We start from the raw sequence: 20298 nt of genomic DNA on the forward strand, positions 1-20298 counted from the left end.
TTGAGAAATGGACAGTGTGCAAAAGTAGGGTCAATGCTGCTTTAAGCAACGCCTGGTTATGGCACTTGTTCATTTAACAAAAAACTAAATCTTATCAATGAAATGATTTGAAATTGATTATTTAATTCCAGTCAAGCAACACCCAAAGGCTTGATGGTGTGTTTTACCTTTTGCTTATAAAACAGGCTACTCATAATATGTTTGCTAATCTCTTCTGAACTGATATATATGTATAAAGATTAAACAAATTGTGTCATAATGAGCTTTTATCGCACTACAGAAGCACTAAGAGCTTGATATGTCCTTCGCAAACTGTGAGAGGATGATAACATAGGCTTTACTGGGGGAAAAAAACTAAAATTAAAAACACCATTGCACCATTTACACAAATGAATTCTCAATGAACCTGTATTCATGACTAGTTTTGATACAACAAAAAGAAACTGGTTTGATGAATGATAGATATTTATAACAAATACTCAATTCTTTTGAATGTTATTGGTATTGGAACCTTTTTCAGTTTTTAATGTTATGTTTGTTCTTTATATAAAAATAGCAATGAAACTACCCTGAACCCTGATGGTGTTGCTGCTGTTTTAGGTGGCGGTTAACAAAGAAAGAGTCATTATTTTGTTGGCCTGTTGTATTGAACGTAAAGGTGTAGAGAAAAGGGTGGCCGTTTTGTGTCCAAAGTACTAGGTGGATTGGCAAGAGACATAGATGATGTAGGTGCCTGTAAGGTTCCTCTGCTGGTAGGCAGATACTTGATGCTGGCCTGAATCGTGAATTTCTTTTTTCTCCTAATGTCTCTTAATGACAGAGTTTCTGCTTAATTGTTTAATCTGATCTACGGTCTGCCTTGGTTTCTGAAAGCTTGTTAATGCTAAGTAAATTTTAGAACGTTCATGCCAGGCTTCTGTGCTCTCTGTTATGAAAAGGGGGGTGGTTTTGGACTTTCCTGTCTTTGGGCTTTTGTGTGCATCTGCAGTGTGGGTTTTTGATTTAATGTAGTTAATGGTCAGCCTCTTGCATCACTGAATATTGTGGTTATTGCAATAATAATAATATAGAAGATCTTGAGGCCTGTGCTTTGAAGTTGACTTGCTGGGCCTGCTTTTGTTCTGTTATATATCTCTATATCAGCCTTGGAGAATGTTGGACCTTAGCAAATGGCATAATCTTTCGGTATCTGCTGTTTACCACCATTAGGCCTTTGGAGTCGAGGAGCTGTCAAATTGGTACTGTGCCGCAAAGACTGGAATAGGAAAGGCGCAGTCATTGACCTGTGGAAAAGTGGGTTCCAGGGATGAGGCAGCAGACTTGAGGGCAGAATGGGTTTGTCACTTACATGCATAACATGTGCACGGTTGGAAATATGGCAGTTGCATTTGTGTGGAACTCTGAACTTTTTTTCCTCCACATTGAAAACATTTTTTTCTTTCTTTTTGAGATACCTAACATCCTACTCCTGCAATTATTATGATATTCCTTCCTTTTTCCCATTGTGAAAATGGTTTTACTCCTGGCATTTATTGGAGTACATTTCTGACTGTCACAGACAAATCTTAAATCTTATAATAGATAACCTTTATCATATCATATCAGATAAACCTGCATCATTACCGAAAACTCATACTACTAATCCAAATCATTACAGAAAACTTAATGGCTCGATTCCACCAAAGACATAAGCCACGACAGCCTTGTCTAATTTTTCAAGGAAGTTGGGCAGAAAACCACCCGTAGAAATATTTAAATATATATATATAAGGCGAAGTGTGTAACAACCACTATCTTTGGAGCTGGTGTAGTGGGCTATTTTGATTGGCAGTCACTACAACTGGTTTAGACTACCTTTTTAAGATTTCCACTAGCTGTTCCGGGTGGCTGCTCTACCTATGTATGCAATGTGGAGCTGGGGTTACTTTATCTAACAGGCATAATTAAGATTCAAAATCAAAACAACAACGAAAGAGTGTGGCCAAACAGAAAAAGAGCTAGCAAGAGGAGTCAAACTTGTTTAAAAGAACCCTCACTCAACAACTTAGTTGGTGACATGCTTCATCATTGGGTCCCCACCAGAGAGGCCGAGTGCCTCTCCGGTGTGCTACAACACTTGACTACAGCGGAGCAGGTTTTTTTTGCGTTTGACTTGAGCGCACTGGTGCGAGTGAAAATATGTGATTTTAAAGATGCCTGAGTTTGATCCCCAAAAAATGTATTGGTGGAAAACCAGGCACCAGTGAAAACAGGTGCATTAGATGTCTAGTAACTGGCTAAATTGACCAGATACATCCTATTGTGAGAAGAACCGAATGAACTCACGATTATCTACCTTCAGGATTTCTGAAAGTTGATAATATGTGAGGAAATGTACGACCTCACGACATGGGTCCCGGTGCATACTCCCTTCCGTGGACCCCGAGGATCCTCCGGGTCCACGGAAGGAAGTATGCAGGTGACGTACGTGTGTGTGTCTTTGATGAATGTGTGACTATAAGTCACCGTCCCCCACCGGGACCCATGTCGTGAGGTCGTACATTTCCTCACATATTATCAACTTTCAGAAGTCCTGAAGGTTCGACTAGATAACCGTAATTTTATTCGGTTCAATCCACCACAGGTTAGGGTGTGCCTTAGCGTGCGCATACCGCCGTGGTGTGCTGGTCCTGATGAATGCTTTGCCAATTGCATTTTGAAGCAGAAACATGTTGACCAATTTTTTATTCTTCTCACAATAGTATGTATCTGGTCAATTTAGCAAGTTACTAGACATCCAACGGACCTGTTTTTACTGGTGCCTGGTTTTCCACCAATAAAAGTTTTGGGGATCAAACTTAGGCATCTTTTAAATCACATCTTTTCACTCGCACCATTGCACTCACGTCATACACAAAAAAAACCTGCTCCGCTGTAGTCAGGCGTTGTAGCACATCGGAGAGGCACTCGGCCTCTCTGATGGGGACCCAATGATGAAGCATGTCACCAACTAGGTTGGTGAGTGAGGGTTCTTTTAAACAAGAGTGACTCCTCTTGCTGGCTCTTTTTCTGTTTGGCCACACTCTTTCGTTGTTGTTTTGATATTGTTTAGGGGGAACAAGAGTGGCCCCATTCATTACGCCCTCTCTCTCTCTCTCGTTGTTTTTCTATAATTAAGATACAGCCAGTTCTTTCATGGCTAAAGAACTGGTCCTCAGAGAAAACCACACTTAATAGGGACATTATAAGGTATTGTTTTAAATTACAGCGGGTACTCAGTATACCCTGGATGAAGTATATTAAAGATTTCATGAGTGACCTGGGGCGTGCGGAATATTATGAACAGCCGGAATCCATAGAACACATCAGCAGAAAAGATCTTAAATGAGAATGTATGATATTGATGGAGACTTTTAGATTATCCGTGGAACTATTGAAGCTGAGTGTTTGTAATAATCAAATGATCTTGGTCATTCATGATATACAATCATATTTTCAAGTCCTGGAGGAGACACAGGACAGATTTGTTTTAACAAGTTTTAGACTGGGCATTTTCCACTGCGAACCAAGCTTTCCTGAGATAAATGACTGGTCATATTCCCTTTGTAAGTGTCCCTGTGTCGGTATGTCACAGCAGACAACAATTCATGTTCAATTCTTTTGTAAATTTTATGAAAAACAGAGAAAGATTTGGATTTTACCAAATTTAAGGTCGCTAGGGTTTAAGCAATGTCGCCCATTGTTTTTATCCCTACAGTTGTTACCCACAGAGCATGTTATGTTGTCTATGGCAAGGTTTTTAAAAAATGTAATTAACTGCAGAACGACCATTTGATTGTAAACTTTATGGTGATGTAAATGTGCGTGTATATTATGATGAATTCTTTTTTGAAGATATCGATTGCTGCTGAAAGAAATGTAATTTCTAAACAAGATTGCTGCACATTCAACTAGTTTATATACAACTCATAGTCTTGTATATATTAACTGTTTTTATATGTATCTGCTTTTATGGTTTGCCACGAAGAAATCGAATAAAGCTTATTTGACTTGACATAAAGACCACTGTGCGTGCACTGGTCTTCTCACACCTTGATGATGGCAATGCAATACTTAATAGGCCTCCCCAAAACAGTGCCAGCAATACACAGAGCCATTGACATACCGCTATACCTGATGTGAAAGGCACCAAGGAACTTCACCATATCACTCCCATCATGAAATAACTCAATTTGCTAACCTCAGATGCGTGAATTCACTGCAACATGGCATGCGCCTTTCAAGCCTACATCTAGTCATATCCCCCTACATGAAAGCGAGACTCATAATCACTGGAGTGAATTGAACAACCAGAGGCAAATCATGTATGATCCTTGAAATTATGAAAGTATGAAAAACAAAAGTACTTAACTAACCATTCTCATGTCTGACTGCCAACTCTTGAACAACCTGTCTGTGAACCTTAAACCTAATGATAGGTTACTATGGAGAAATCTGAAGGCCCAATCACTAAAAACGTATATGGAGGACAAAAACTGTTCAAGTCCCTCTTCCGCGCACTTACCCACATCAGTTGTTAATATAGTTAGTGTTATTCTGTCTTTTATTCACTTGTGAAGTGCTCTGTTGCCCATATGGCTAGGTCCTTGCTTTACTTTAAGATCTGAAACATTATTCCGTCTCCCAAAAATGTTATTTATTTTTATTTTGTTTTGCAAGTTCTTACAGCCATAACAAGTACCGAGTGTTTCTTGGTGAATATGAACTCAACAGCTATAACCCCAACGCGTATTCCTCAACCATCAAGAACGTGGTCATCAATCCCAACTACTCCGGTGAAGCAACGAGTGGGGACATCGCACTGGTGGAACTCAGCAGTCCTGTGAACTTCACACACTTTATCATTCCTGTTTGTCTGCCGAGTGCACTAGTCAATTTCCCAAATGGAATGGGCTGCTGGGTCACTGGCTGGGGAGACATTCAGTCTGGACGTAAGTGAAGCTTGAACAAAATTGAAGACAGCAGAATCTCTTAAAACCATCACAGTTCTTTCCACTCTCCATCCACTTCTGTATGATTGTAGTGCAGATGTTCTTGTTCCATTCATGTTTGCTATGTTTTGTTTTGTTTACTCCTCTTTCTTAAACAATATCATATGTAGGTTGTAGGGATGCGACAAACATTTAAACAGATGTTAATGCTAAATGTCGGCAGAGATTTACAAAGAGTTGACGTAATGCAGAGCAGCAAGCAAAGTTGCTCTGTTGCATGAACTGAAGAGGAGAACAGAACTGTGCCATATCCACAAAGAAGTGCGGCAGTTCTGCTCTCTCAATGTGCTGGTTCACTTTCAAGGTTTTGTGGAGTGAAGGGCTATATCCTCTTAATGGTCCATGGTCTTACCGGAGGCGTGGGTCCTCATCCGTATAATTAGGGCAGTGTAAATCAATTCGCCTGAAACAGGAGACTGCTGCAAGATATTGAAGCTGACGCATTGAATGCGCTGAAATTGATCCGATCGATTTACACTGCCCTAATTATACGGATGAGGACCCACGCCTCCAGTAAGACCATGGACCATTAAGAGGATATACCCCTTCGCTCCGCAAAACCTTGCGGGTGTGGAACACGGAAACCACATACCGCAAATTGGTTGCCCATCCCTGTCCAGAGGAAGACCCGCATGCCGAGGTCCAAAAATTCCCTCTGTGCCCCAAGTCGGGTTGAAACGTCGATGCCCACACCATTTAGGCCTGGACCACAAGCCCCTAACCCAACCGTGCAAAATGATGATACATCTCTAAAATATTGTAAAAATATGCTGAATAGAGTTTGTGGATAATTGATCAATCGTGGCTAGGCCCACCTATACTGATATTTTCTGATCAGTCCAACCCTTGAACTGTTTTAATCGTCCTTACCTGAGCACTACTGGGAACTCTTCCCGTTTCTTTATTTCATACCTTTTTCACTAGAGCACCCGCTTCTGCACGTTCCCCTGGAGCAACCTTTTCTGTCTTCTTCATTGTTTCTCAAATACAGTAAGATATCTACTGTCAGCCTAATTATGAGTAAATATATATATGCTGCATTGAAATCTATTGGTTGTTCCACAGTATTAACTTGACAGTTTTGAGTACTGTGAGCTGACATTATGCATGCTCTTAAATTGAATGAAATGATTATTGTATGTTAGACTTACATTTTTCAAAGAAAGGTTTAGGACCATTGTTTTCTGTACCAATTTACACCCAGGTCCAAGACTATTATTGGGGTACCCCATTATTATAATGGTTCACTTTCAGAGGCATGCGCCAACTCAATGTGCTTTTACTATAAAGGTGTCTGCATTGTGGTCTCTTCCTGCACACAAACTATGCTTTGAGACACTTTCCTATTTGTATATGTGCTGTAGAATGCAGCACACATGCGAAGAGGAAAAGCAACAGGAAAAATACAATTGTTTCTCCTCCTTACGCCAGCCTCAGGGAAGAGCAGGATTTTGGCATACATTCATGTCTAAATTTTTTTGTAGAGATAGCTTTGCCTAAAGATTGATGGGTAGATGCACATGCATGCATATGCACCACCACAGGAACTCCCACTTCATACAAAGTAACACAAGGCAGACATTGAGCTACATTACTTTTGGCTACAAACCACCACAAATTGTTATTGTGTTTGTTTGTAAATACCAACCTGGATTCTGTGTCAGGTCTGCATTAAAAAAATAAAGCAAAACAGATATAAAATCTTTCTATATCAGGGCCTATATGTCTTGTGTAAACATGCAGAGGTACCAGATTGTTATGTATGGCTCTCATAGAGAGCCTCTATTGTTTATTTCAGTTTTTGAATGTCATAACTACAACATAGCAACAGTTGATAACAAACCTTGATATCTACTGTTGCTACATAATTAAGACTTCAAGTCAAGCTGCCAGGGCTCCCTGTGAGCCTCTCTGTGAGGTGTTTGCTTATCTGCTTTGGGAGGTGGTGGTCTTTGGTTAAAGATGGCAGGTAAGGTAATTGTTTTTCACATTTGCTTCAGAGAGAAGAAGGCATGTTATATATAGCTTACCCACTATACTCTGCAGCTGCATAGCAGTTGAAGGCAGGGGCAGATGATTTCGGGGATCACACATAACACAACATTACAGATGGGTAAAAAGTGAATTACAGGGATTTTTTTCACCTTGGGGTTCTGAGTGACATCATAGACAACTCAAGCTGCAGTCTCATCTATTTCATGTCACTCAGAACCCCTCAGTGAAGAAAATGCCCTTAATTCACTGTTACCCATAAAATAATTCTAAATATTACCCTCATCTAATCTCATTTCAAAACTAGTACATTAAACGGTGATTTCATCTGAACACACTAAGGGTTGTTTTCTTTTTGCATTTCTGGTTGTGTCTCATTGAACTTTGTCAGCCTTTGTGCTAAGTGTTCTAGACAAGTGTCCCCATCACAAGCAGTTTTCAGTGGTTGCCTTCTTTGTAGGGACCTAGATGGAGTGTTCGCCAGTCCTCGTGGTGAGGTATCTGAAGAGCTTCTTTGTGAATATACAGAGAAAGGGAAACTCAAATGGCATCAGGCATTTGATTACATTTTCAAGTAAAGAAGTTGAAAACTATATGCACTACCAAGTACTGTAGCAGTCCATGATAAAACCAAGTGCTAAAGAAAAAGATCCCTTCACCCTGCATGGTTGTCACTCTCACTCTACAAACATGATGCATGCCTGCACCCTCGTTTGGATTAAAGCATTAGGCTACACCACCATCTTTTCTCCAGTACCCAATTCATTATTCTAGTTACATTAGTGTTTCAATTTCATTGAAATAGAAATCTGCACACAAAAGCTGAATATCCCACATGCACTAAACCATCACTTGGTCCCAAGTTTACAATACTGGTACTATCAGGTTGAGTCTAGCTCATTTCATAGGCATGAGAGTGCTTGCTAGCCATTGCATCAGTACGTGTTCTGTGGAATTGACCCCCCCCCCCCTCTAACCTTGGTGTATTTCAGTGCCACAAAGCCTTGATTTAGAACACAAGAAACAGAAAACAAAAATGTATTTAGAGGACCGTAATAATGGAATTTGAATGAAAAAGTGAGCTGTCCCAGCTGCATTGTTTTGCATTTCTCAACTGAAACAGAAATAATCCAGCTTCCAATTTTATGAAGGCAAGCTGAAGACAATTCCTGGTGGCACCACTTCAATGCAAGACCACGCTGAATAACAGGGTGGCCCTGCAAAGAAAAACACTAAATGTCTTTGAGGACCAGGGATGAAAATTCCAGCATGTCAGTGACATTTTTATAATGCATCTTACATGTGTACCTGCATCTTGGAGGTACATTTCCGTGATCCGCATTGAGACCTTGGGGGCAATGGTAGTCACATATGGCTGGAAATCACTGTCAGTGATCCAGAGGTAGGTCCTGTGATGCAAACAGGAATCAATGTGGGAGGAGAAAGAGCTATCAATTTAGCCTCGGCTAAATTTTTGGGTGCCTGTGATCCAAAACAAGTGCAGGAGTTCCAGGAGAAATACAATTCTGAAAAATATTTTTCCACATTTCTGTAAAATTGCTAGAGGTATCCCAAGGGCAATAAAGTCTTTGTCACTGACAATTTCCAACCTTGGTCTGTGGTGGTGCTAGCAGTCTCTGTTAAGAAAATGCTGCATCCTTCAATATGGACAATGAGGCCAACTTTTTATGGACTAGGAGAATAAAGTTTTCCAATCTGGTGCTTTTCTAGTCAGGTGAATAGAAGTATATTCATGGTAAGATATTGTTTGGCAAAATATGGCAGATGCTCTCAGGGTACACAGTTTTGCTTAATCTTAGATGGGGAGAAGTTGCAGATGTCTAAAACACTCACAGAAGTGATCACAGTTTGGTCCTTGGTCACTTGTCTCTCCATGTGAAGGCTTGGGTGATTGTAGGTTTTTTATAACGTAAAACAGAAAGCCATGTACAAAGTCAGCAACTTGAAATTTACCAGGAAGTAGATTGTCCAAAGCATTTTGGAAACGGCAAAAAGCTGTCATAGTCACTGAAAAATTGTTGAATACTATCCAAAAGCCACCGGCCAGGACATGGTCTTTCTTCATTAAAGTCAGTTTGGAATTGCCACTCTTTCAAAGCAAAGACCATTTTTTGGAACTTCCAATGGTAACGTGTTTTAAGGGAAGATTAAGCCTGAACAGAGATTGAGAAGTCCCAAAGACCTTTCTCAAATCCAGGTGGCTTCTGCAGGTTCATCTCAGGGAATGCATCTCGGAGAACCGAAAATCCGAACTATATTGTAACAGAACAAGTACACATTTATTGATTAAATGACACAGAAGCTAGAAACATGGAACCTGCAAAAGGAACCCTTTGAGGATAATGATGCCTCAAACCATTTGCCTACAGTGGGGTTTAAAACATAAGGATTTATGCTTCTGTGTTTATTTTTGTGATTTCCATGGCCATTTTTCCAATGTTTTCCCAATTTATGAAATTCAGTGTTTATAAATATTTCCCACACCCAAAAAAATAGAGAGGGTCAGAATTCCTCTATTGTATGTGTGGAGTGCAGTTGAATTTGGCATTATTAGAGTATTATGATTTATAATTTCTGCCCCGAATTGCACAATTGTACAGAAGTGGGGCACTAAACCCGTAAACATCCGTATTTATCATCCTACCATCTTTTTACCACAGAGACAGTCCCATACCCATTGTTTGCCATCCACCAATTCCCCAGATTTTTCGACAATGGACTGGCCCTGCCTCAATAAAATTATGACTCTCCCAGCAGAAAATGAATGGAATTGGCACCAAAATAGCAAAATGGAGTAGCCAGCGCAGGCCAGTATAAAAGGCCCTTGTGCTACCTTCTGTTTGAACTGGTTACTATGTTTCGGCGTCATCTGCACTAGGCTTCAAGTCCTGGATAATATGGGGTTTCACAATTTCAGCTTTGCTCACTCAGCTTTTTTCATTTTGAGCTTCCAGTTGTCAGATGAACACATGCATGAATAATCAGTGCCTCTAGAGTTTTCTAAAGCAGAGGTAGGTAGGCTGCACTTTCTAGAATGGCTTGGGGACGTTCCATGCTGACAGCTATTACGTTCCTGTGAACTTGCTTCCACATTTTTGACATTTGAACATCAGTTAGCGGTTCGACAGTCATGAAACCTCAACCAGGTCATATAGTCCATAGGGTGGCGCCAGGCCGGATTTCCCTAGCAAATGCAAAAAGAACTATTTATGGACAGAATGCAGAACAATGTAATACATTCCCCCCAGTACAGAGATCTGTGCCTAAATCCATCATTTTTTTGCTCACCATGCCATTCCAGTTAGGACCCAGCCATATGCAAATCAGTCTTGATCCTGTGCCCAATGGGAACAGTCCAGCCCGAACTGCCAGGCCAGGTCCTCCCTGGACTGGAAACAAGCATCCTATGACCGGTTTTGGGGTTTCACCCCTCTTCAGCCAGTATAGCTTGTTCCAGTGGCATGAAGAGCACGGGACTCACGTCTGAGCATACCCTTCCCACTCGGGGGTTGACAAATGCAGAAAGAACTATTGATGGACAGAATACAGAACAATGTCATACATTCACCCCTGTTCAGCGATCTGGGCCTAAATCCATCATTTTTTTGCTCACCATGCCATTCCAGTTTTCTAAAGCAGACGTTGGTAGGCTGCACTTTCTAGAATGGCTTGGGGACGTTCCATCCTGACGGCTATTACGTTCCTGTGAACTTGCTTTCACATTTTTACCATTTGAACTTCAGTTAGCGGTTCGACAGTCTGTTTGTCAGTCATGAAACCTCAACCAGGTCATATAGTCCATAGTGTGCTGCAGGGCCGGACTGCCCTAGCAGGCATCGGGTGTTTCCCCGGGGGACCAGAGGGGTGGGGGCCGGTTTTGCTGAAATATCGCACCCTGTAACAAAAGCGGGAGCGGTGCTTCTCACTAGCACCCCCCCTCCCTTCCCCCGCTCCCTGGGCAGGTCGAGCAGCAAGCTGCGAAGGCTGGCTGCTGTTTCCAGTCCGGCCGTGCTGTGGTGCAGCTTTGGTATGTATCTGGGACCCTTGTGGAGGGTGCGTATAACATGAAAGTGTGCATTTCAAGCAATTTTGATCTACACATGCTTTATCAGGTTCAGTGGGAGTATGTATATCATTGTGGTATTTATTAAGTGGTGTAACAAGTTCGTCCAAGCTATTGATTGAATGAAAATTAAGGTAACTTCTAAACTCATGAAAAATCATCAAGTGTATTGAAAACTTACTAGATCAGGACTCAAAACATCTGTAGATAGTCTGTCAAATGGCCATATTTTGTATAAAGACTCAAATGCTGAGGTTTAACTTTAAGGTTAAACTTTTAGTATGGCAGCCATTCAAGGTGAAGTGAATCCCCCCCAAACGCCACAAATGGGGAAAAATGTTGATGCGTATAGAGGATGCCTGGACTCTCGCCTTCACCCCACTGCTCCTAGCACACTTGGCTGCTGCCTGGAGTCATCTTGCCTAGATCAGGAACCTTGTCAGCATGATTCTATGCACTTTTATTAATTGGGAATCTGTGCAGAGGTACACACGAGAATTAGCATTGATGACTCTTGCTTCCACCGTTGACAACTTCACCTAACATGGCCAACCACCGGACTTTGTTGTTCCAGAGAGTTTGCCATCCCCAATGACCCTGCAGGAAGTTCAGGTCCCACTCATCGATGCTGCCTCCTGTGACATTCTGTACCACATTGACTCATTGGTGAGTCCAGCCAGTAAAGAAGTGCAGGATGACATGATCTGTGCTGGCTACCCGGATGGGAAGAAGGACTCCTGCCAGGTAACATGACTTACTGTTCCTTGGCTTGGTGAGATGGTGAGCCTGGATATAAAGCCTATTTGAAGAATCATGAGGAATGTGCTGCTTTACTGTCTACTTTTATTGTACTCGCTGTAGGGGCTGTAAACCAGGGCCTTGCATCCCACTTGGTGCCAGGCCCTCACCACCCAGGTCCTGGTCCATGGGAGGAGGGTATCAGTCACCTATCCTCCCTGCCCTGAAATTCTGTCTGCATGCAAGGGGAGGACCTCCACATACTATGCAAGGTCCCACATCAGTTTCATTATTCCTCTTATTATGTAACCATAATTGTGTATATGTTACTTGTACCAGAGGTGGCTCTTCCCCTCCACTGCTCTCAGAGCAGTTAGAAAAAGAAAAAAGAAAATGATAATAACGCAATGTTATTATCTTTTATTTGTCTCTACTGGCTTAGGTGCAGGTCGGGCTGGGCTGGCCAGAGCAGAGGGAGGAGTAGTGGGCACTCTCTAAGTGCGCACAATGGTTTGGCTGGCTGTCTTGGGCCGGCCAAACAGTCATGCACATTTAGCATGCTCTTCACCCAGCTGTATTGCACAGCTTGGGTGGAGAACATGCAAAGGCTCCCACTCCCTGTCTGAATGCCGAACCACGGTGCTCAGATCAATCACGATGCTGCAGTCATACTGATGACAGTAGCATCGTGATTGGCTAGGGGAGTCTGTGTGCTTTCTGCTTTGTAGTAAGAAGGACGGAGGAGCGGCAGTGACAGTACCCAGGTAAGTGCAATTTATTTTCATTCCTTTCCGCCACCCCGTTCAGTAGCAGCTACCACTGACTTGTACATTTCTCTACTTGATGCAACTAATCACAATAGCATGCCCCAAACACGGCCAAATGACATCAATGCCATAGAACATCTTCGAGAGAAGTTAGCTTTTCATGCAAACAGTATGTTGAAAGGTGAGGTTCAATAGAATAAAAAGTTGTCATGAGCTGCAGGAATCAACGAAAAAATGGGCCTCTTGACAAAAATGTGCCCAACCACATCTACAACCAATGGTAAAGAGACAGTAGCATTTTGATCCTACGTTTTGATGGACTATCACAGTGGATGGGTTATCCCATGATGAAACCTTCTCATGCAACTTGCAGCAGCTGCTGCCTTACATCTACATTTGCTAATGCACCAGATTATTTGCACAGATGCATTTTATGTTTGCATCTCACCCAAAAGCATCAGCATGGGAAGACAGATGAAGGAGACTGGATGAGTCAAGCTATTTACTTCCATAGGGTCACTGTAAGAAATTGGGTTACGTTCTGAGGGGGTTGAAACTCTTCTTAAGTAGCAACCCCAATTGTTCTCAAGGTGCAGTTACACGCAACCCTAAATTTACCTGTGGTCAACCCTCAGGTAGTTTGGCACAAAGTAGTCAGGCTTAGCTCAGAGACAATATGTAAAGTATTTGTGCAACACTACAAAAAGTATTACCGTGAAAACACACCTCAAAGGATCCCACAACAGATTTAGGATAATAGAACATTTTTAAATAAATAAACGAGACAAAAATGACAAAAATCCAATCAGGACCAGATTTAAAGATTTCAGTAAAAACAGCACCAAAAAGAACAAAGCACCAACTGTGGATATCTGATCACTCCGGACCGGAACAAACTCACAAGTTCAGGGTGACTATGATGAAGCGCATGCCTGCAGCAGACACCCAGTTGGGCCTGCTGCACAAAGTACCTTAATCCTGTTTTGCCAAGTGTTGCAAGGGTCTGTGTTGAAGATGTGTTGTGCAACCAAATGAATGTGTTGATTCTGAGGTGATTCCTTGTGCCCTTCCTCTAGAAGGCAGAAGAAGCTTCTAGAAATTCCCTTTGAAGTCTCCAGGCATCCTATCTTCCCTGTCTTGGCTCCTGAATAGAGGGAATTTGCAGCCCTTTGTGTGAAGGCAGGACACAGTCTATTCAAGTGTAAGTAGGGCTGGGCCCAGCAGTGCCCTCCCATCCTGCCAGTGATAGCCCCTCCAGACACACCTAAGCTCTCTATTGTGTGTGGCTGTCTGGGAGGAATACACAAAGCCCAACTCTCAGTAACACTCAGTCATGTGACCCAGAGTTATGCTATAGGCACAAAATGGCTAAGGAGGGAAATGCCAACTTTCTAAAAGTGGCATTTTCTAAATTGTCATTTAAAATCCGACTTTACCATAAGATGTATCATTACAATGCCAGAGACACCAAATAGTAACTGGTTATGTCTCTCATTTTACATGTAATAAAGTAACTCCAATGTTATCCTATGGGAGCGGCAGGGTCAGCAGTAGTGAACAAATGTAAGAGCTTTTCCCTACCAGCACATGAAAAACCTAAAGGTACATGTTCTATTTTTCAATACACTACACCCTTCTCTCTGGGCTTTCCATTTCCTGCCCTAGGAGTGACGTATCTGTATTAAAAAGGAATGTTTGGGCCTGGCAAAAAATGTATTTTGCCAGGTCGACATGGCAGTTTAAGCTGCACACACAAGCTGCAAATGCATGTCGGAGGCATTTTTAAAGGGCTACTTAGGTGAGTGGAGCAATCAGTGCTGTAGGTCCACTAGAAGCATTTAATTTACAGGCCCTGGGCACTGTACTATGCACTTACAAGTAAATTAAATCTGCCAATGTTATCGTTTTTGAAGGGGTGAGCACATGCACTTTAGCAATAGTTAGCAGTGGTAAAGGGAGCAGAGTCATAAGTCCAGCTAAAACAAGATCAGCAAAAAATGGAGGAGGAAGGCGAATGACAAGTCTAACAGTCATCATGCCAGAATACAGAAACCACTAATAGTTACCAACAATAACATTTAAGAACTAATTGCCTGAATCTTGGTGGTGAAATTTGATTTTGTTTTGGGGTGTCTCCAAATGGAAAGAGCTGTACATGCTCAGAAGAACTGCCAGCAAAGAATCTATAAGATGACCCAGTTGAGGGTAAGGTGAAGAGCCATCTCATTTGGAGCTTCACTAGTGGACTATTTCCTGTAGTTCAGTTGACCCAGGAAATCAAGTTTTTGAACTAGGTACTTTTAATTTCTGCTTGTAATGTGGCTTGAGCTCCGAGGCAATGACGTAGGGAAAGGTGCATGTGGTACAAGTTACTCACCAGTAGAGCTAAAACACATAAAAACTTCAAGGCTGAAACTACCTATGCACAAGAATAGAAAGGTTTAGTACAACTCCAGCAACAAAAAAATATAAAAAGTATGTTGGTGGATCAAGACAAATCATCAATGAAATAAAGAGTCAAGTCAGTCAAGACTTCTTTAAACTGGACGAACTGGTTAAAAACAAAAACAAACTTACTTTTTAATCATTGTCAAACTCGCATTTGAAATAGTAGTTGTATCCTGTGAGCCCATCTTGAGCTGGGAAAAGAAGAATAAAATCTCTATGAGTGAAGAAGATGGAAAGCTGATTTGAAGTGTCAAGTCAGATTAGTAAGGGGAACTTTGAAGCAATGCCAAACTGACTGTAAACACAGGAGTGCATGTTGGGTCGAAGAAGATAATCCAAAATAGCCTTTGGAACCATCAAGTTGTGTCAAATTTGGAAATCGGATTATCATGTAAGCCTTCAAGTCCTCGGGCAGCAAAGTAGGTTCAAATGTAACAATAAGAGCTTAAGTGATGAATGTAAAGGCAAATTAAGCCAGTAGCTGGCATTTGAGTTGGTGGAACTAGTAGGAAGGTGGCAGAAGAGCTGGGTTTGAAGGGTGAAGTCAGTGATTCAATTGTGCTGTGGTCTGTGGTGAGTTGTTCTTACTCTCCGATGCCATGGCTCAACATGCAGAATAACGTTTCACTATCTTTCAAGGTCTTTATTATATTCAATTCAGTCTCAACAGCAGTCGCAGTCTGTGCAGGTAAAAGCGGTGGACCGTGTAAGGGGGGATTTTGAGGGACGATGCTGAGGGAACATTAAATGCATAATACATTTTCCCGCGGCATCGGCCCTCGAAATCCCCGCTTACACAGCCCCACCACCCCACTGCTTTTACTTTCATGGACCGTGGCTGCTCCACAGACAATCAAGCTTTGGTAAAATATCAATAAAGGAAACCAAGGGCAGAGTCAACCTAGTAATAAAGAGCTGTAGACTTCATTCCAGCAATAGGCATGACAAGCAGGACACACAGCTTCCAGCTATCTGGAAACTCCTATGTCAGGAATTGGCCTGGTGAAATCATTAAAGCTGCTTCCTAAGAGCAGATGTTTGTCCTTATTTTTCCATGTTCCAAGTATGTTCTACGGAGCAGCTGTCCTGGCAGATGTACCTGAAGACTTCTGATCTTTGCCATTAGTGGAAAGGTACTTTTCAATCACACCAAAATTCCTACAGCCAGAAACAACATCTTTTACTACAAAATGATGCATTTTCTGCCTTTGTTGAGTGCCTTTGGGCTAGAAATCCCCCAAAGGTATTTGTACAGAACAAATCCAACATGACAGGGGAAAGGTTCTCTGAACCAGAGACACTACTAGGCCTAAATATCTCTCCCTGTGTGTTCAGCACTTCTACCTAAGGAGCAAGCAGAATCTTTGACTTGCCTATCAAGTACTACCAGCACTTATCTAGCGCAGGTGGAGACCTGATACCTAGGTTGGACTGTCAAGACAAACTGAACAGGCGGGAAATTAAGCACATAGTTCACAAGTAAACACAGCACATTACATTTCTCATGAAAGATTGTTGCTATTGATGGATAGTTCTGTGGGAAGGCTAATTGCCCTCTTGGAGTGTATGCATTCATTAGTTAAGTTTCCTTTATCAGACTAAAATGTGAATTCACTTTCCTCCCTACTGAGCTGGAAAAAAAGGTGAGCTGGAGAAGTGGAATTTACAGTTCAACCTGCCAGCTTGTCCCACAGAGGTTTCATTTAGAGTCTTTTGTGGAGTGCACAACTCTTATTTATCTGCACCATAACTCACATGTTATAAGCCATACTGCCTGCCTATGTATTAATAGATTGAAAGGTTCAGTTATAAGTGTTTGGCACATTTTAGTGGCCCCTATATTTACAAAATATGAACTGGAACGCAGAATGGGTACAATTGTATAAATATGCAGCTGTCTCTGAGGCTTATTTTGCAAATCCCAATGCCAACACGGTCAGAACTCGGTCAGAACAAATAACAAGATCAAGAATGTAAGTGTCCACAAAAGTGGAAAATGGTGGGACTCATGTAGAGTAGGTGGGAGTCCTCACTGCCCCACTCAGAAATGATTTGCTCTAGGGGAGGGGAGGCAAACTGCACCCTCTCCTGTACTGCCCCCATCATAGACATGCCTTAATTTGCCATACCTCACTGTCAATGCTTCAACGAAACTGAGCCACCCATGAGTAGGGTTACAGAAGGCAAGGCTACCACTACATAGGCTGCAGCTTGTAAAAAGGGGGAAGAGTGATCTACAGAGATCATTGATTGGTTGAACATCTCTTCTGTGGTTCCAGTGCTACTAATGACCTCATTCTAAGTTACACAGTACTGCAGATGTAGCACAGTTATAGACAATTGTACAGTTACTTTGTGCTAAATTCACTACAGTACCTCATAGTTACCAGTTAAACCTCATAGAATGGGAATTACTATGTGGGACAGATTTTTCTACATATAGAATCACATGGAATTACCCTATACCATGTGGTTTAATGCATACATCTACCACCTGCTCTGAGCATGTGGTAAATGTATGAGGGGCCTCTGGGTGGTAAGGGTGAAGAGGGAGAGGTTGGGGGGGTAGGAGAGTGGAGTAGAAGGTGCTTTCCACCAGAATAAAATGAGTAAACGAGGGTTGGCTCATGCTGCAGCCAACACCTCACGTGATTTCACAGAGTAAAATTACTACATGCTAAATTGGTTCCGGTTCTCGAACACTCGGAACAACCAGGGGCGTTGTGAACCCCAAGCTTTATGAGCTACATCGGGGTGAAGTTCTTGATGGACTTCTTCTGTCTGCAACTAGGCAGACAAAGGCTCAAAAATAACATTAGAGGGTGTGTGGGTGCGTGAGTGAGTGAAAATATGGATAGCTCGATGGATGTGTGAGTGCTCCTTCCCCAAAACAAGGTGTTGTCTAATTGTGCCACAATTGCAATGGACTTTAGCACCCCTGTAAGTCCCTAGTAAATGGTACCTAGGGTATGAGTGCTAAAGAGGGTCCCAAAGGGCTGCAGCATATATTAAGCCACACTAAGAGACCCACACACAAATTCCACACAGACTTCCATTGTAGGCTGCATGACATGGTGCAAACCATGAGTAAAAACATGACATGACACACTCCTGTGTGCCATGCCAAAGTCACTGTATCTAATATTTGTAGTCACCCCTACAGAAGGCCTTTGAACCGAAAGGTAGGGTACATTATATTTTATGTGAGGACATAACTGCATGAGCAGAAATGCACCTCTGATGTCTAGTTCTATTGCTAGATATTGCAAGTGAGCAGGGAAGCCATCTTAAGGTATGTACTGGGCAGTGGTCAAAACAAGTTCCCCAGCTACCCAATGGCTTAATTGAACCATATGGTGTTTGCTATAAAACACGTCCTATTAATAAACCCACACTGATTCCAGTAATGAATTCATTAATACATGCACCCAGAGGGTACAGAGGTAGCCCCTTAAACCCACCAGCCCACCAATGTGCTGGCTGACTGGTCCTGTCCAGCCTGCCACCACAGGCGAGTTTCTGACCCCTAGGAGGTGAGAGCCCTGCTCTCAGAAAACAGAAACAATGCATTCTCATGGGAAAGGTGTTATCACCTCCTCCTCCAGGAAGGCTGGTAAATCAGCATATCGAGGCCGGAGGATTCAAAGGTCTCAGCAACTGTCGCTATGTGATCCAAGGCTTCCCACACAGGGAAGTTGCCACCCCCTGCCCTGGGCCCATCTGGCACCAGAACAGGTGGGAACATTAGTTATGCAGGAGGTGTGTTTGACTGCCAGGCTGGACACGCCTCTATGGTAAACAAGCCTGAAGTGAACGTGCATTTAGAAATTCCACCATCTTGTGTGTGGTGGAATTAGGAACTCTGGGACAGGGTGATGCCCACTCCTCAAAGGAAGTAGTGATCTAGGGGGTATAGTGACCCCAGGGGTAAGCAGCTTATACCCCTCACTCCTCTTAATGCCCCTAAATTGAGTATTTAGGTGACCCATGATATCAGGACCTCAGATTTTGATGGACACAAAAGAAGGAGTAGACAAAGAAGACTGCTGACTCAAGAACCGAGGAGAATGACTGACTTGGTGCCAGCTCCACCAGCCTGCCATCTGCACCTGACCCTCAAGGAGCAACCGACACGTCCTGCCACTGTGCAGACTCCAAGTAACCTGGAGGGCTTCCAGTGCTTTGCCAATTACCAGAGAAACTCCCTTGGAGTAGCAGAGCTACTCCCCTGCAGCAGGCAGCAACCTGCCACTCACAGGGGCTACCAAAGTAGCAGCCACCCAGAAAGAGGTAGCCATACTCATACAGGTCATATCCATCCTCCCTTCAAGTGTGGACAGAATGCAGAACAATGTCATATATTCACCCCAGTAAAGAGATCTGGGCCGAAATCCATCGTTTTTGCTTCCCGTGCCATTCCAGTTTGAACTCAGCCATATGTAAATAAATCTTGACCCTGATCCCTATGGGAACAGTCCAGCCCAAACTGCCAGGCCAGGCCCTCCCTGGACTGGAAACAAGCATCCTGGGACCGGTTTCAGGGTAGCACACTTCATCAGCCAGGCTAGCTTGATTCCAGAAGCATAGAGAGCACTGCACCCACATCTGTGTATACACACCCAACTCGGGTTGAGAAATGGATAATGAGCAATTGATGGACAGAATGTAGAACAATTTCATAAATTCACCCCAGTACAGGGATCTGGGCCTACATCCATCTTTTTTTGCTCCCCATACCATTCCAGTTTGAACCCAGGCATATGCAAATCAGTCTTGACCCTGCTCCCTATGGGAACAATCCTGCCTGAACTGCCAGGCCAGGTTCTCCCTGGACTGGAAACAAGCATCCTGGAACCGGCTTCAGTGTAGCAGCCCTCATCAGCCAGGCTAGCTTGACTCCAGTGGCATGCAGATCACGGGACCCACGTCTGGGCTTGTCCAACTCGGGTTGACAAATGCAAAAAGAACAATTGACGGACTGAATGCAGAACAATGTCATACATTCACCCCAGTGGAGAGATCTGGGCCTAAATCCATTGTCCTTTTGCTCCCCATGCCATTCCAGTTTGAAACAAGCCATATGCAATTCAGTCTTGACCCTGTGCCCATTGGGAACAGTCCAGGCTGAATTGCCAGGCCAGGTCCTCCCTGGAGTGGAAACAAGCATCCTGGCACCCATTTCAGGGTAGCACCCCTCATCAGCCAGGCTAGCATGACTCCGGTGGCATGCAGAGCACGG

The 20298-nt window shown here is 42.9% G+C and overlaps 1 protein-coding gene across 1 annotated transcript in view; it reads left to right on the forward strand.

Moving 5' to 3' along the window:
- LOC146811659 (serine protease 27-like) overlaps positions 1 to 20298 on the forward strand; it is a 227066-nt gene that overhangs the window by 194226 nt on the left and 12542 nt on the right. The window contains exons 4-5 of the mRNA XM_085618628.1: positions 4699 to 4970; positions 11681 to 11850. Of these exons, the coding sequence (XP_085474754.1) occupies positions 4699 to 4970; positions 11681 to 11850 (442 nt within the window). The remainder of the gene's footprint in view (positions 1 to 4698; positions 4971 to 11680; positions 11851 to 20298) is intronic.

The sequence above is a fragment of the Triturus cristatus genome, chromosome 7 (assembly GCF_964204655.1).
Source record: "Triturus cristatus chromosome 7, aTriCri1.1, whole genome shotgun sequence".
Classification (NCBI taxonomy): domain Eukaryota; kingdom Metazoa; phylum Chordata; class Amphibia; order Caudata; family Salamandridae; genus Triturus; species Triturus cristatus.